Source organism: Pristiophorus japonicus, chromosome 19 (assembly GCF_044704955.1).
Source record: "Pristiophorus japonicus isolate sPriJap1 chromosome 19, sPriJap1.hap1, whole genome shotgun sequence".
Lineage (NCBI taxonomy): Eukaryota > Metazoa > Chordata > Chondrichthyes > Pristiophoridae > Pristiophorus > Pristiophorus japonicus.
In genome coordinates this window covers 73864506-73883147 of record NC_091995.1, presented here as the reverse complement: position 1 = coordinate 73883147, position 18642 = coordinate 73864506, and the positions used below count along the sequence as shown (strand labels likewise).

Sequence of the window (18642 nt, the reverse complement as noted above, 5' to 3'; positions counted from 1 at the left end):
AAGTCCCACTCCAAGGGACTTGAGCACAAAATCCAGGCTGATGCTCCAGTGCAGTGCTGCACTGTCGGAGGTGTGGTCTTTTGGATGAGACGTTAAACCGAGACTCCAACTGCTCTCCCGGGTGGATCGAAAAGATCCCAAAGCACAATTTCAAAGAAGAACAGGGGAGTTATCCCCGGTGTCCTGGCCAATATTTATCCCTCAACCAAAAGAACTAACACACAGATTTCCTGGTCATTAACTTATTGCTGTTTGTGAGACCTTGCTGTGTGCCGCGTTTCCTACGTTGTGATTACACTCCAAAAAATACTGTAAAGTGCTTTGGGACGTCCTGAGGTCGTGAAAGGTGCTATATAAATGCGAGTCTTTCTTTCTTATTTATCAAACTGAGGGACAATGGTGCTGGAAATCTGAGCAACCTCTGAGTTCCCTGTTGGGGTAACATTGGGGATCCTGAGACGAGACATATCACAGGTCAGTCACAGTGTATCACGCACAATACCCTGACAATGCACGAGCCTCAAATGTGCCCCCAATGGCTTACACAATAGCGGCACTCTCACTTTCTATTGTCGGGTGTCTCAGGGCCAGACCAACATATTCCTGATTGTACAGGTCAACCTGTGGGATTCCTGCCAACTTAACCTGAAAACCATCGACTGAAATTCCAACGTATCCCAATTTTCCATTAGGTGGCATTCTTAGTACTGGATAAACGGTAGAATTACATGGAATACCGCACAGCAACAGGCCATTCGGCCCAACCGGTCTAAGGCAGTGTTTATGCTCCACACGAGCCTCCTCCCATCCCTCCTCATCTCACTCTATCTGCATATCCTTCTATTCCTTTCTCCCTCATGTACTTGTGGGTTCAAGCCCCATTCCAGAGACTGGAGCACAAAATCCAGGCTGACACTCCAGTGCAGTACTGAGGGATTACAGTTTCCCCTTAAATGCACCAAAACTATTCGCATCAACCACTCTTGGTGGTCGTGAATCCACAATAAGGACATAAGAAATAGGACCAGGAGTAGGCCATACGGCCCCTTGAGCCTGCTCCGCCATTTAATATGATCATGGCTGATCTGATCATGGACTCAGCTCCACTTCCCTGCCCGCTCCCCATAACTCCTTATCCCCTTATCGATTAAGAAACTGTCTAACTCTGTCTTAAATTTATTTAATATCCCAGCTTCCACAGCTCTCTGAGGCAGTGAATTCCACAGATTTACAACCCTCTCAGAGAAGAAATTTCTCCTCATCTCTGTTTTATATGGGCAGCCCCTTATTCTAAGATTATTCTAAGAGGCCTCACCTGGAATATTGTGTTCAGTTTTGGTCTCCCAATCTGAGGAAGGACATTCTTGCTATTGAGGGAGTGCAGTGAAGATTCACCAAACTGATTCCCGGGATGGCTGGACTGACATATGAAGAGAAATTGGATCGACTGGGCCTGTATTCACTGGAGTTTAAAAGGATGAGAGGGGATCTCATAGAAACATACAAAATTCTGACGGAACTGGACAGGTTAGATGCAGGATGAATGTTCCCGATGTTGGGGAAGTCCAGAACCAGGGGACACAGTCTAAGGATAAGGGGTAAACCATTTAGGATGGAGATGAGGAGAAACTTCTTCACTCAGAGAGTTGTTAACCTGTGGAATTCTCTACCGCAGAGAGTGGTTTATGCCAGTTCATCGGATATATTCAAGAGGGAGTTAGATATGGCCCTTACGGCTAAAGGGGTATGGAGAGAAAGCAGGAAAGGGGTACTGAGGTGAATGATCAGCCATGATCCTATTGAATGGTGGTGCAGGCTCGAAGGGCCGAATGGCCTACTCCTGCACCTATTTTCTATGTTTCTATGTTTCTATGCCCTCTAGTTCTAGTCTCCCCCATCAGTGGAAACATCCTCTCTGCATCACCTCGTCAAGCCCCCTTATAATCTTATACGTTTCGATAAGATCACCTCTCATTCTTCTGAATTCCAATGAGTAGAGGCCCAACCTACTCAACCTTTCCTCATAAGTCAACCCCCTCATCCCCGGAATCAACCTAGTGAACCTTCTCTGAACCGCCTCCAAAGCAAGTATATCCTTTCGTAAATATGGAAACCAAAACTGCACGCAGTATTCCAGGTGTGGCCTCACCAATACCTTGCATAGCTGTAGCAAGACTTCCCTGCTTTCATACTCCATCCCCTTTGCAATAAAGGCCAAGAATTGGCCTTCCTGATCACTTGCTGTACCTGCATACTATCCTTTTGTATTTCATGCACAAGTACCCCCAGGTCCTGTTGTACTGCGGTACTTTGCAATCTTTCTCATTTAAATAATAACTTGCTGCCAAAGTGCATGACCTCACACTTTACAACATTATACTCCATCTGCCAAATTTTTGCCCACTCACTTAGTCTGTCTATGTCCTTTTCCAGATTTTTTGTGTCCTCCTCACACATTGCTTTTCCTCCCATCTTTGTATCATCAGCAAACTTGGCTACGTTACACTCAGTCCCTTCTTCCAAGTCGTTAATATAGATTGTAAATAGTTGGGGTCCCAGCACTGATCCCTGCGGCACCCCACTAGTTACTGATTGCCAACCTGAGAATGAACCATTTATCCCAACTCTCTGTTCTCTGTTAGTTAGCCAACCCTCTATCCATGCTAATATATTACCCCCAACCCCGAGAACTTTTATCTTGTGCAGTAACCTTGTCAAATTCCTTCTGGAAGTCCAAATACTCCATATCCACTGGTTCCCCTTTATCCACCCTGTTCATTACATCCTCTGAAACTCTTAAATTCTGAAACTATGCCCCCTAGTTCTAGTCTCCCCCTTCAGTGGAAACATCCTCTCTGCATCCACCTTGTCAAGCCCCCTCATAATCTTATATGTTTCAATAAGATCACCTCTCATTCTTCTAAACTCCAATGAGTATCGGCCTAACTTGCTCAACCTTTCTTAAGAAGTCAACCTCTTCTATGTGGCTATGATTTCTTAAGCAAAGAACCCATGAAGCAAATACATTACAGATGACTACATCATAGAATCATGCTTCGAAACATACAATGTCACAGCACAGAAGGAGGCCATTCGGCCCATCGTGCCTCTGCCTTGTCCAAAAGGCGATTCTGAATGTGTGAGAACGTGCGAGTCGGCAGCCAGAGTACCTAAGGAAGTGGCCTAGAAATAGTGGATGCATTGGTGATCATTTTCCAACATTCCATGGATTCTGGTTCAGTTCCTATGGATTGGAGGGTATTAATGTAACCCCACTTTTTAAAAAAGGAGGGAGAGAGAAAACAGGGAATTATAGACTGGTTAGCCTGACATCGGTGGTGGGGAAAATGCTGGAGTCAATTATTAACGATGTAATAGCAGCGCATTTGGAAAACAGTGACAGGATCGGTCCAAGTCAGCATGAATTTATGAAAGGGAAATCATGCTTGACAAATCTTCTAGAGTTTTTTGAGGATGTAACTAGTAGAGTGGACAAGGGAGAACCAGTGGATGTGGTGTATTTGGACTTCCAAAAGGCTTTTGACAAGGTCCCACACAAGAGATTAGTGTGCAAAATTAAGGCACATGGTATTGGGGTAATGTATTGAAGTGGATAGAGAACTGGCAGACAGGAAGCAAAGAGTAGGAATAAATGGGTCCTTTTCAGAAAGGTAGGCAGTGATTATAGGGGTGCCGCAGAGTTCAGTGCTGGGACCCTAGCTATTTACAATATACATTAATGATTTAGACGAAGGAATTGAATGTAATAACTCCAAGTTTGCAGATGACACTAAGCTGGGTGGCAGTGTGAGCTGCGAGGAGGATGCTAGGAGGCTGCAGGGGGACTTGGACAGTTTAGGTGAATGGGCAAATGCATGGCAGATGCAGTATAATGTGGATAAGTGTGAGGTTATCCACTTTGGTGGCAAACGCAGGAAGGCAGATTATTATCTGGTGACAGATTATTAAAAGGGGAGGTGCAATGAGACCTGGGTGTCATGGTACATCAATCATTGAAGATAGGCATGCAGGTACAGCAGGCAGTAAAGAAAGCAAATGGCATGCTGGCCTTCATAGCGAGGGGATTTGAGTATAGGAGCAGGGAGATCTTACTGCAGTTGTACAAGGCCTTGGTGAGACCACATCTTGAGTATTGTGTGCAGTTTTGGTCTCCTAATCTGAGGAAGGACATTCTTGCTATTGAGGGAGTGCAGCGAAGATTCACCAGACTGATTCCCGGAATGGCAGGACTGACATATGAAAAAAGACTGGATCGACTAGGCTTATAGTCACTGGAATTTAGGAGGATGAGAGGGGATCTCATAGAAACATATAAAATTCTGACGGGATTGGACAGGTTAGATGCAGGAAGAATGTTCCCGATGTTGGGGAAGTCCAGAACCAGGGGTTACAGTCTAAGGATAAGGGGTAAGCCATTTAGGACGGAGATGAGGAGAAACTTCTTCGTTCAGAGAATTGTGAACCTGTGGAATTCTCTACCGCAGAAAGTTGTTGAAGCCAGTTCGTTACATATATTCAAAAGGGAGTTAGATGTGGCCCTTATGGATAAAGGGATCAATGTGTATGGAGTGAAAGCAGGAATGGGGTACTGAAGTTGCATGATCAGCCATGATCTTATTGAATGATGGTGCTGGCTCGAAGGGCCGAATGGCCTGCTCCCACATCTATTTTCTATGTTTCTAGGGGAATTAAGGGATATGGAGATCGGGCAGGAAAGTGGAATTGAGGTCGGTGATCAGCCATAATCTTACTAAATGGCGGAGCATGCTCGAGGGGACGTATGGCCTACTCCTGCTCCTATTTCTTATGTTCTTACGGACTGAGTGGATGTGTTCTGCAAAGCAGTCATCCAATCTGCAGTTACATAGAAAATAGGTGCAGGAGCAGGCCATTCAGCCCTTCTAGCCTGCACCACCATTCAATGAGTTCATGGCTGAACTCCCCAGTTGGTTTCCCCAGTGCAGAGGAGACCGCATTGTGAGAAGCGAATACAGTATACTACATTGAAAGAAGTAGAAGTAAATCGCTGTTTCCCCTGGAAGGAGTGTTTGGCGCCCTGGACAATGGGAAGGGAGGAGGTAAAAGGGCAGGTTTTGTATCTCTTGCGCTTGCACGGGAAGGTGCCGTGGGAAGGGGAGGGGATGTTGGGGTGATTGAGGAATGGACCAGGGTGTCACGGAGGGAGCGGTCCCTTCGGAATGCTGAAAGGGGAGGGGAAGATGTATTTGGTGATGGAATCACGCTGGAGGCGGCGGAAATGGCGGAGGATGATCCGTTGAAGGCGGAGGCTGGTGGGGTGAAAGGTGAGGACAAGGGGAACCCTGTTGTGGTTGTGGGAGGGAGGGGAAGGGGTGAGAGCAGAGGTGTGGGAAATAGAACGGAAATGGTCGAGGACCATGTCAACCATGGTAGAGGAGAACCCTCGGTTGAGGAAAAAGGAAGACCTATCGGAAGCACTAGTATGGCAGGAGGAGTCATCAGAACAGATATGAAGGAGAAACTGGGGGAATGGAGTCCTTACAGGAAGCGGGGTGGGAGGAAGTGTAGTCCAGGTAGCTGTGAGAGTCTCCATCGTCTTGGACCCCCTTGCCACTGGACCAAGACCTTGTTCAGCTAAGCCCGTGTGGTTGCCGGTGTGCAACGGCCACCCCACGTTAAAAGAACTCACGCACAGGCATCTTCCACCCTTCAATATGAAGTTCAGGACCTGGAACGTCAGGACCCTCATGGGGGAGTCAGTGGGCTTATAGTGAATATGTGTTGATAGCTTATCCCCAGAAATGGAGATGGACCATGGGAAGGATGGAAATTGGAAGCAAAGTGAATGAAATTTTCTAGTGCGAGAGCAGGAAATGATCATCCATAGTGTTTTGTTTTTGTATTACTGACAGACAGACAGACTACATTAATCCCTGAGCAGCAAGCCTCAGTATCCAATGCAAAGCCAGGTATGCACTTGGCATATATATGTAAATATACCTAATCTGAGGAAGGACGTTCTTGCTATTGAGGGAGTGCAGCGAAGGTTCACCAGACTGATTCCAGGGATGGATGGACTGTCTTATGAGGAGAGACTGGATCAACTGGGCCTTTATACATTGGAGTTTAGAAGGATGAGAGGGATCTCATAGAAACATGTAAGATTCTGACGGGACGGGACAGGTTAGATGCGGGTAGATTGTTCCCGATGTTGGGGAAGTCCAGAACCAGGGGACACAGTCTTAGGATAAGGGGTAAGCCATTTAGGACTGAGATAAGGAGAAACTTCTTCACTCAGAGAGTTGTTAACCTGTGGAATTCTCTGCCGCAGAGAGTTGTTGATGCCAGTTCATTGGATATATTCAAGAGGGAGTTAGATATGGCCCTTACGGCTAAGGGGATCAAGGGGTATGGAGAGAAAGCAGGAAAGGGGTACTGAGGGAATGATCAGCCATGATCTTATTGAATAGTGGTGCAGGCTCGAAGGGCTGAATGGCCTACTCCTGCACCTATTTTCTATGTTTCTATGGCAGACAATCCGACCATAACGGACATCACAAGCCGGCTGAGCTGGTCCTCACCCGTACATGGCCCGTCTCAGGAATGGGGATCGCTGGCTGATTTCCCCCTTCCTAACATAAGGGCACTGAGGTGAAATGTGGCATCGTTACTGCCATTCTCGGTGGATCAGGCCTTCCTTCTCCAAATAGCTCAGGAACACAGAGGGTGGGATGTATTTCTGGAGGTTTCGTCACGTGATGTCCCTGCCCCGGTTAACTAGCTCCACCCACCCTCCATCTCCAATATTTTTATGAATAAAACACATGGGGGCCGAACTTGCCCCCCTCCTTAAGCTTCATTACTGCCTCTAAGAGTGGATTGTGTTGTGTTCATACTCTATTTAGTTGTTACAGCTCACTAGATGGGTATTCAGACCCTGCAGGAGCTGTTCACAGTTGCTGTGCTCATTCTGGTTCTTGCCGCTTTTGAGACACCATTTTGGCTGTTGTATAAAGCACGATGTTATATATGCAGAGTATAGATATACTCTCTGTGTAGTCACTGTATAGTTGCATAAGATGGAGACTGGTTTACCTGATGTACTATCAATAAAGTTTACACTGTGTATATATACTATGCTGGCACCACTAGAGGGTGCAACTGGTGGAGGCCGGGGTTTCCTGCCCTGGTGGCAGAGGCTGTATAAAAGGGTAGCCACCATGCGGCTGCCTCACTCTGGAGTTACGAATAAAGGACCAAGGTCACGACAGTTTGAGTACAACACATTGCCTCGTGGAGTCATTCATAAGTGCATTACAGACATAACACACACGGTTTAAGTGACTTTTCTCCTGGCTCAGCTAACGTTTACACATACACAACAGATAAGCCTCACCGACTGGGGGCAGGCGGATGGGCCGACCTGTCCTAAATTGGCCCCGGGCCGGGAGTGGCGGGAACGGGTTTCCATGCTGCCCTTGTTTCTGCCCAGCCCGGCACCGACCCCTTACCGCCCCACGGGGGGATGTTGCGACATTTCATCACGGTGCTCTCTCGCAAAGCCACCTCTACACTGCCTCAAACAGCGCCCCAAAGCGCTGGGAGGCGGTGTCAGAGTTAAAGAGTCCAATTTTCCGGCTCTTCCCTCTGACTCCTGCCGGGCGGTAAATTTCCAGTTAATTTTAAGTGCCCTCCCCAATTTCCTGCTGAGGGCAATTTCGGCCCCACAATTTTTTTAACGCTATGATTTTTCTCGCAGCGAGTGTCCCGGAGATGAATCTTCAATTCTCGGAGACTCCAGGGCAGCCCTGGAGAGTTGGCAACTCAGAACCATCCCAGGTAGTGCATTTACTGCCGGAGTCCCAGCACGTTTACTGATACCTACACCTTCAACTCGTTTCTCACAGGTAAACAAACCTTGTTCGTTTCTGAAGCAGCTCGAGAGCATTTAGTACAAATCTTCAATTCATCTTTTTGTGAGTAAAACTTCAAATCCACCTGAAGGAAAAGCAGGGTGGGATTTAATCAATGGTAATGAGTTTACAGACTATATCTGATGTATTTAATTCACTGAAAGCCAGCAGTACTGGGGAACATAGAGCTGCAAAGAGAATCGCTCGCCTCAAATCTGAATACAAAGAGATATAGCACCTTTCACCACCTCAGGACATCCCAAAGCGTTTTACAGCCAATGAAGTACTTTTCAAGTGTAGTCACTGTTAATGTAGGACAAGTGGCAGCCAATTTGCGCACAGTAAGCTCCCACAAACAGCAATGTGATAATGACCAGATAATCTTTTTTAGTGATGTTGATTGAGGGATAAATATTGTCCAGGACACCGGGGATAAGTCCCCTGCTCTTCTTCGAAATAGTGCCATGGGATCTTTTACATCCACCTGAGAGAGCAGACAGGGCCTCGGTTTAACGTCTCGTCTGAGAGACAGCACCTCCGACAGTGCAGCGCTCCCTCAGCACTGCTCTGGAGTGTCAGCCTGCATTATGTGCTCATGACTCAGAGATGAGTGTGCTAACTATAATATGGAGCTCCCCCTAGTTGTGGTAATGCAACTACAGATGTAAATACAATAAAAGGATCATAAGGACATAAGAAATAGGAACAGGAGTAGGCTATACAGCCCCTCAAGCCTGCTCCGCCATTCAATAAGATCAGGGCTGATCTGATCATGGACTCACCTCTACTTCCCCTGCCCGCTCCCCATAATCCCTTATCCCCTTAACATTTAAGAAACTTGTCATGTATTCAACTGTCATTGTAATCCATGTATAAACTGACCGAAGTTGTACACCGCGAGAACACTGACCACTAGGTGGTGAACTTGTGGGCGACACTAAGGTATAAAAGGGGAAGCTCCACCCATCTTCTCCACTTCAGTGCTGGCTAATAAAGGTTACTGGTCACAGAGTGGGCCTCGTGTGCATTTGTACTGTATAGTAAGGACATATTATTGGCGACGAGAAACTGGGATTTAAACCATGCGAGCATGGCCACCAGCAGCACAGACGAGAGGTACTGTGTTGGTGATGATTGGGACGATTTTATTGAGAGGCTTCAGCAAAGTTTTGTCACCAAGGAATGGTTGGGACAGGATTCGCCGACAAACACAGGGCTCATCTCCTGACAGTTTGTGGATCCAGGATGTACTCCCTGATGAAGGACCTTCTAGCGCCAAAGAAGCCGGCGGACAAGACTTTTGAAGAGCTCAGTAAGTTGATCGGGGAACACTTTAAACCGGCGAGCAGCATGCACATGGCAAGACACCGGTTTTACATGCACCGGTGGCGAGAAGGGCAAAGCGTTCCAGACTTCATGGCAAACCTCCGGTGACTGGCGAGCCTATGTAAGTTCCCAGATGCATGCAGAGCGGAGATGCTGAGAAACTTTCTCATTAAGGGCATCGGGCACGCTGGGGTTTTCAGGAAACTGATTGAGACCAAAGACTTGACCCTGGAAATGGCGGCTTTGATGGCCCAGACAATTATCTCAGGGGAGGAAGAGACCAGAATGATGCTTGACAAAAATCTTGATTTAAAAGCAGCAAATGGACAGGGAGTCAACATTGTTAACGCGGAACACAGTTCTCCAGACAGACAGGGGCAATCAGACATGCCCGAGCATGTAGTCGAACCCAAAGGGGAAATTCAACAGAGACAATGGCTAGCTGAACGGAGATTTATGCCATCGCAAGGGACAATGCGACCAGTAATGGGGCCATCAACACCTGTCAATGGTTCGTTTAAGGACAGTTACAGAGACAGTCAGAGACGATCAACTGGTAATGGACCTTTTGTTTCCAACAACAGCTCATGTTGGAGGTGTGGAGGCAAACACACAGCCAGAGCTTGCAGGTATCAGCAGTATACCTGCAGAAACTGCAACGTCAGCGGTCACTTGGCGCGTATGTGCAGGAAGCCTGCAGCCAGGTTGATGTACGAGGAGGACGGGCCCGATGTAAGCCCTACAAGGCCAAATGGACACTGGGGGGAACTCGCTGGAAGCTGAAGTTCAGCGAGTTCATGTGGACCACATATACAGTTCATACACCAGGATGGCACCGATAATGATGAAAGTGCTCCTCAATGGCATCCCAGTATCAATGGAGCTAGACACGGGGGCCAGCCAGTCCTTGATGAGTATCAAACAGTTCGACAAGTTGTGGGTGTCCAAGGCCAGGAGGCCAAAATTATTGCCGATTGACGTACAGCTACGGACATATACAAAGGTCATCATTCCGGTGCTAGGCAGCACCACGGTAGTTGTGACCCACAAAGATTCGGAGAACAGGTTGCCACTCTGGGTTGTCCCGGGGGACGGTCCCGCACTACTGGGGAGGAGTTGGCTTGCTGTCATGAACTGGAAATGGGGCAATGCCAATGCAATCTCGTCTGTGGAGCGAGTATCATGCTCACAGGTCCTGGACAAATTTGACTCACTATTTCAACCCAGCATTGGCACTTTCATGGGGACTAAGGTAGTGATTCACATAAACCCGGACGCCAGGCCAGTACACCACAAGGCCAGAGCGGTGCCATACGTGATGCGGGAAAAGATAGAAGGCGAATTGGACCGCCTGCTGAAGGAAGGCATCATCTCGCCAGTCGAATTCAGTGACTGGGCGAGCCCGATTGTGCCGGTGTTCAAGGCGGATGGGTCGGTCAGGATATGTGGTGATTACAAGGCCACCATCAATCGGGTGTCACTCTAAGACCAGTACCCGCTACCGAGAGCGGAGGACCTCTTTGCGACGCTATCCGGTGGCAAACTTTTTTCAAAATTGGACCTGACCTCAGCTTACATGACCCAGGAGCTGGCGAGTGAGTCGAAGAAGCTGACCATCATCACGACACACAAGGGGTTGTTTGAGTATAACAGATGTCCGTTCGGGATTCGCTCGGCCGCGCGATCTTCCAACGAAAGATGGAAAGTTTCCTTAAGTCGATTCCAAGGACGGTGGTTTTTCAAGACGACATCCTCATCATGGGTTGCGATACTGAAGAACACCTCCACAACCTGGAGGAGGTGCTATGCAGACTGGACCGGGTAGGTCTGCGACTGAAAAAGGCGAAGTGCGTCTTCCTAGCTCCAGAGGTAAAATTCCTGGGGATGAGGGGAGCAGCAGACGGGTTCAGACCGACCGCGTCAAAAACGGAAGCTATCCAGAGAGCACCCAGGCCCCGTAACACGACGGAGCTGCTTTCGTAACTTTCTTCCCAAATTGAGCACGCTGTTAGAGCCGCTATACGTGCTCCTACGCAAAGGTCGCGAATGGGTCTGGGGGACAGCCAGGAAAGGGCTTTTGATAGAGCACGCAATTTGTTATGCTCCAACAATCTATATGACCCATGTGAGAAACTCGTTTTAACGTGCGATGCGTCATCCTATGGGGTCGGGTGTGTGTTGCAGCGTGTTAATGCCAAGGGTCAGTTACAGCTTATGCCTCCAGAAGTCTGTCCCAGGCAGAAAGGGGCTACGGGATGGTAGAAAAGGAAGCGCTAGCATGTGTATATTCAGTAAAAAAAATGCACCAGTACCTGTTTGGCAGGAAATTTGAGCTGGAGGCAGATCACAAACCCCTAACGTTCCTTTTGGCCGACAACAAGGCCATAAATGCAAATGCGTCGGCCCGCATACAGAGGTGGGCACTCATGTTAGCCGCCTATGACTATACCATTCGGCACAGACCGGGCACTGAAAACTGTACCGATGCACTCAGCAGGCTCCCACTAGCCACCACCGAGGGGGCAACCGAGCATGCTGCTGAGATGGTCATGGCTGTTGAAGCTTTCGAAAGCGAAGGCTCACCCGTGACAGCCCGCCAGATCAAAGTCTGGACAAATAGAGACCCGCTACTGTCTTTAGTCAAGAAATGTGTCCTGAATGGGGACTGGGCAGCCACGTACGGGGCATGGCCTGAAGAATTTAAACCATTTCACAGGCGCAAGGATGAACTCTCGATTCAGGTATAGATGCAGACCTGGAACTTTGTGTTCGCAGGTGCAACACGTGTGCCCAGCTGGGCAATGCGCTCAGGGAAGCACCCCTTAGCCCCTGGTCCTGGCCTGCCAAGCCATGGTCACGCATCCATGTGGACTACGCAGGTCCTTTCATGGGTAAAATGTTTTTGGTTGTAGTAGACGCCGACTCCAAATGGATCGAGTGTGTCATTCTCAATTCAAGCACATCCTCTGCAACGGTAGAAAATGTTCGCCGCCCATGGTCTACTGGATGTCTTGGTCAGCGACAATGGCCCGTGCTTTACAAGCACTGAATTCCAGGACTTCATGGCAGGAAATGGTATCAACCATGTCAGAATGGCACCGTTCAAGCCGGCCTCAAACGGCCAGGCAGAACGAGCAGTGCAGATAATCAAACAGGGGATGCTCAGAATCCAAGGGGGTTCCCTACAAAGTCGCTTATCATGCCTCCTGTTGGCCAATAGATCCCGACCACACTTGCTCACAGGGGTTCCACCCGCAGAGCTGCTAATGAAAAGGACGCTCAAAACCAGGTTATCCCTTATACACCCCACCATGAAAGAAATTGTTGAGAGCAGGCGCCGGTCACAATGTGACTACCATGACAGGAATGCGAGGACGCAATGTATTGATGTCAATGACCCTGTCTTTGTTCTCAACTACGCTGCAGGGCCCAAATGGCTCACAGGCACTGTGATTGCCGAAGAGGGGAATAGGATTCTGGTAGTTAAACTTACCAATGGACAAATCTGCTGCAAACACATGGATCAAACAAAAAGGAGGTTCAGCAACCCCATAGAAGAAGCAGAGGAAGAACACGTTGTAGAGTTCACTCCACCACAGGTGATTGAACACCGGAACCAAGTGGAGGAGAGCCCAGTCACTGTGGGCTGTCCGGACAGGCCTGAGGCACTGCAAACAGCAGACACTCAGGCCAGTGCCCAACAACCGAAACCCCAACTCAGGCGCTCTACAAGGGAGCGTAAACCACCAGAGAGACTTAATCTGTGATCCCAATAAGACTTTGGGGGGGGAGATGATGTCATGTATTCAACTATCATTGTAATCCATGTATAAACTGACCTAAGTTGTACACCTTGAGAACATTGACCACAAGGGGGTGAACTTGTGGGAGACACTCCTAATCTGGACTTTCAGGTATAAAAGGGGAAGCTCCACCCATCTTCTCCACTTCAGTGTTGGCAAATAAAGGTTACTGGTCACAGAGTGACCTTCTCTCTAGTATGGGCCTCGTGTGCATTTATACTGTCTAGTAAGGACATATTAAAACTGTCTATTTCTGTCATAAATTCATTCAACGTCCCAGCATCCACACCTCTCTGAGGCAGCAAATTCTACAGATTTACAACCCTCAGAGAAGAAATTTCTCAGCTCTATTTTAAATGGGTAGCCCCTTATTCTAAGATCGTACCCTCTACTTCTAGTCTCCCCCATCAGTGGAAACATCCTCTCTGCATCCACCTTGTCAAGCCCCCTCATAATCTTATACATTTCGATAAGATCACCTCTCATTCTTCTGAATTCCAAGGTCACGTGACAAGTTCCTCTAGAGCCATCTTGTAGTGCGTGTGTGTGTTGGTGATGTTGTAAACACTACCCGCTGAGCCACGGCTGAATACAGTGACACAAGTAAATATTTAGTGAAGTTCTTCTATGGTAAATATACTGTCCACTACAGAACTGAACTGAAGGTCCCAGGATTCAATCCCTGGTCAGTGTTCAGCCGGGGTGGCAATGGCGACACTATAATTGGTTAATTGGTTAGAGATTTGAAAAACAAAATGAACCAAGGTTTCCATTCAGTCATTAAATATTTTATACAGTAATAGTGTGTCAGCAGGTTGTGGGTTCACAACTCCAGGGACTTGAGCACAATAATCTGGACTGACACACCCAGTGCAGTGCTGAGGGAGCGCCGCACTATTGGAGGTGCCGTCTTTCGGATGAGATGTTAAACCCAGGTCCCGTCTGCTCTCTCAGGTGGACGTAAGAGATCCCATGGCACTATTTCGAAGAAGAGCAGGGAAGTTATCCCTGGTGTCCTGGGGCAATATTTATTCCTCAATCAACATAACAAAAAAACAGATTATCTGTTCATTCATCATCATCATCGGCAGTCCCTCGGAATCGAGGAAGAATTGCTTCCACTCTTAGAATGAGTCCATAGGTGGTTGAACAGTCCAATACGAGAGCCATAGTCCCTGTCACAAGTGGGACAGATAGTCGTTGAGTGTAATGGTGGGTGGCAAGGTTTGCCACACGCTCTTTCCGCTGCCTGTGCTTGATTTCTGAATGCACTTCCTCCACTTAGGGCGGTCTTTGGCCAGGGACTCCCAGGTGTTGGTGGGGATGATGCACTTGAGGGTGTGCTTGTAACGTTTCCTCTGCCCACCTTTGGCTCGTTTGCCGTGAAGGAGTTCTGAGTAGAGCACTTGCCTTGGGAGTCTCGTGTCTGGTATGTGGACAATGTGGCCTGCCCAGCGGAGCTGATCAAGTGTGGTCAGTGCTTCAATGCTGGGGATGTTGGCTTGGTTGAGGACACTAATGTTGGTGCGTCTGTCCTCCCAGGGGATTTGTAGAATCTTGCGGAGACATCGTTGGTGGTATTTCTCTTGAAATGTCGACTGTACATGGTCCATGTCTCTGAGCCATACATTATTACTACAGCCCTGTAGACCATGAGCTTGAAGGTAGATTTGAAGGCCTGGTCTTCGAACACTCTTTTCTTCAGGCGGCCGAAGGCTGCACTGGCGCACTGGAGGCGGTGTTGAATCTCATCAATGTCTGCTCTTGTTGATAAGAGGCTCCCGAGGTATGGGAAATGGTCCACTTTGTCCAGGGCCGTGCTGTGGGTCTTGATGACTGGGGGGCAGTGCTGTGTGGCGAGGACAGGCTGGTGGAGGACCTTTGTCTTACGGATCTTTAGCGTAAGGCTCAGGCTTTCGTACACCTCAGTAAATACATCGACTATATCCTGGAATTCAGCCTCTGTATGTGCGCAGACGCAGGCGTCATCCACATATTGTAGATCGACAACAGAGGTTGGGGTGGTCTTGGACCTGGCCTGGAGACGACGATGGTTGAACAGCTTCCCACTGGTTCTGTAGTTTAGTTCCACTCCAACGGGGAGCTTGTTGACTGTGAGGCAAGCGAGGAAGATTGAGAAGAGAGTTGGGGCGATGACGCAGCCCTGTTTGACCCCGGCCCGGACGTGGATTGGGTCTGTAATGGATCCGTTGGTAAGGATCACGGCCTGCATGTCGTCGTGGAGCATGTTGACGAACTTTTGGGGGCATCCGAAACGGAGGAGGATGCTCCATAGACCCTCGCGGTTCACAGTGTCAAAGGCATTTGTAAGGTCATAGAAGGCCATGTATCAGGGCTGGCGCTGCTCCCTGCATTTTTCCTGCAGCTGTTGTGCTGCAAAGATCATGTCCATTGTGCCCTGTCGGGGACAAAATCCGCAGTGTGACTCCGGGAGGAGTTCCTCGGCCACAGGGAGAAGATGGTTGAGGAAATTCTAGCGACGACTTTCCCAGTGGCTACTAGCAGGGAGATTCCTCTGTAGTTGCTGCAGTTGGACTTGTCCCCATTTTTAAAGATGGTCACGATCAGTGCATCTCTGAGATCTCCCGGCATGGACAAGGTGGCCACCAGGGTGGCAGCTCCCTCGGGAGCTCCCCTGCCAAATCAACTTTACCCTGCCATCCGACAATGATCCACCCTCAATCTCCCCCCCACTCCCACTATCTAAACTCCCCCTAGCCCTAATAGACCCTAATCATCATCATCATAGGCAGTCCCTTGAAACGAGGATGACTTGCTTCCACGCTGAAAACAGATGAGTTCACAGGTGTTACATAGAAACATAGAAAATAGGTGCAGGAGTAGGCCATTCGGCCCTTCGAGCCTGCACCGCCATTCAATAAGATCATGGCTGATCATTCACCTCAGTATCCCTTTCCTGCTTTCTCTCCATACCCCTTGATCCCCTTAGCTGTAAGGGCCATATCTAACTCCCTCTTAAATATATCCAATGAACTGGCATCAACAACTCTCTGCGGCAGGGAATTCCACAGGTTAACAACTCTCTGAGTGAAGAAGTTTCTCCTCATCTCAGTCCTAAATGGCCGACCCCTTATCTTAGACTGTGTCCCCTGGTTCTGGACTTCCCCAACATCGGGAACATTCTTCCCGCATCCAACCTGTCCAGTCCTGTCAGAATCTTATATGTTTCTATGAGATCCCCTCTCATCCTTCTAAACTTGAGTGTATAAAGGCCCAGTTGATCCAGTCTCTCCTCATATGTCAGTCCAGCCATCCCGGGAATCAGTCTGGTGAACCTTCGCTGTACTCCTTCAATAGCAAGAACGTCCTTCCTCAGATTAGGAGACCAAAGCTGAACACAATATTCCAGGTGAGGTTTCACCAAGGCCCTGTACAAATGCAGTAAGACCTCCCTGCTCCTATACTCAAATCCCCTAGTTATGAAGGCTAATATACCATTTGCCGCCTTCACCGCCTGCTGTACCTGCATGCCAACTTTCAATGACTGATGAACCATGACACCCAGGTCTCGTTGCACCTCCCCTTTTCCTAATCTGCCGCCATTCAGATAATATTCTGCCTTCGTGTTTTTGCCACCAAAGTGGATAACCTCACATTTATCCACATTATACTGCATCTGCCATGCATTTGCCCACTCGCCTAACCTGTCCAAGTCACCCTGTAGCCTCTTAGTGTCCTCCTCACAGCTCACACCGCCACCCAGTTTAGTGTCATCTGCAAACTTGGAGATATTACACTCAATTCCTTCATCTAAATCACTAATGTATATTATAAAGAGCTGGGGTCCCATCACTGAGCCCTGCGACACTCCACTAGTCACTGCCTGCCATTCTGAAAAAGACCCGTTTATCCCGACTCTCTGCTTTCTGTCTGCCAACCAGTTCTCTAGCCACGTCAGTACATTACCCTCAGTACCATGTGCTTTGATTTTGCACACCAATCTCTTGTGTGGGACCTTGTCAAAAGCCTTTTAAAGTCTAAGTACACCACATCCACTGGTTCTCCCTTGTCCACTCTACTAGTTACATCCTCAATAAATTCCAGAAGATTTGTCAAGCATGATTTCCCTTTCATAAATCCATGATGACTTGGACCGATCCTGTCACTGTTTTCCAAATGTGCTGCTATTTCATCTTTAATAATTGATTCCAACATTTTCCCCACCACTGATGTCAGGCTAACCAGTCTATAATTACCCGTTTTCTCTCTCCCTCCTTTTTTAAAATGTGGTGTTACATTAGCTACCCTCCAGTCCATAGGAACTGATCCAGAGTCGATAGACTGTTGGAAAATGATCACCAATGCATCCACTATTTCAAGGGCCACTTCCTTAAGTACTCTGGGATGCAAACTACCAGGCCCCGGGGATTTATCGGCCTTCAATCCCATCAATTTCCCTAACACAATTTCCCGCTTTATAAGGATATCCTTCAGTTCCTCCTTCTCACTAGACCCTCGGTCCCCTAGTACTTCTGGAAGGTTATTTGTGGCTTCCTTCGTGAAGACAGAACCAAAGTATTTATTCAACTGGTCTGCCATTTCTTTGTTTCCCATTATAAATTCACCTGATTCTGACTGCAAGGGACCTACATTTGTCTTCACTAATCTTTTTCTCTTCACATATCTATAGAAGCTTTTGTAGTCTGTTTTTATGTTCCCGGCAAGCTTTCTCTCATACTCTATTTTCCCTCTCCTAATTAATCCCTTTGTCCTCCTCTGCTGAATTCTAAATTTCTCCCAGTCCTCAGGTTTTCTGCTTTTTCTGGACAATTTATATGCCACTTCCTTGGATTTAACACTATCCTTAATTTCCCTTGTTAGCCACAGGTTGAGCCATCTTCCCCGTTTTATTTTTACTCCAGACAGGGATGTACAATTGTTGAAGTTCATCCATGTGATCTTTAAATGTTTGCCATTGCCTATCCACCGTCAACCACCGAAGTATCATTTGCCAATCTATTCTCGTCAATTCACGCCTCATACCATCGAAGTTACCTTTCCTTAAGTTCAGGATCCTAGTCTCTGAATTAACTGTGTCACTCTCCAGCTTAAGAAAGAATTCTACCATGTTATGGTCACTCTTCCCCAAGGGGCCTCGCACAACAAGATTGCTAATTAGTCCTTTCTCATTATTTTCAATGAAAGACCTATTATTCCAGGTCCTGAACTATATGTTGAAGGGTGGAAGATGCCTGTGCGTGGATTTTCTTAACGTGAGGTGACCGTTGCACACCAGCCACCACACGGGCTTGACAGAGCTAGGTCTTGGTCCAGTGGCAAGGATTAACCAAGACGACTGGAGACCAGTTCTGCTGCACAGACCTAGTGCGTGCACACATATCGCAGTGTGGGCTGGGCCCGTGCTGCCCCTGGGCCCTCGGCTCTTCTGGTCCCCGAACTCACGCCTCTCCTGGGCCCTGATCACGTCCCACTACAACTCTTGCCGCTCCTTCGCCGTTCTTGCTGTACCTGCCCGCAGTGCAGTCAGCTGTCGCCCTCCTGCAGCAACATGCGCTGCTCCCTGCAGTGGTATGCCGCCACACGCTGCTCCCTCTCAT

At 48.1% G+C, this 18642-nt stretch overlaps 1 protein-coding gene across 1 annotated transcript in view; it reads right to left on the bottom strand.

The window, feature by feature from the left end:
- The window catches only part of LOC139230265 (uncharacterized), a 209895-nt gene that overhangs the window by 62591 nt on the left and 128662 nt on the right, over positions 1–18642 (bottom strand). The window contains exon 7 of the mRNA XM_070862095.1: positions 7918–7998. Coding sequence (XP_070718196.1) covers positions 7918–7998 — 81 coding nt within the window. The remainder of the gene's footprint in view (positions 1–7917; positions 7999–18642) is intronic.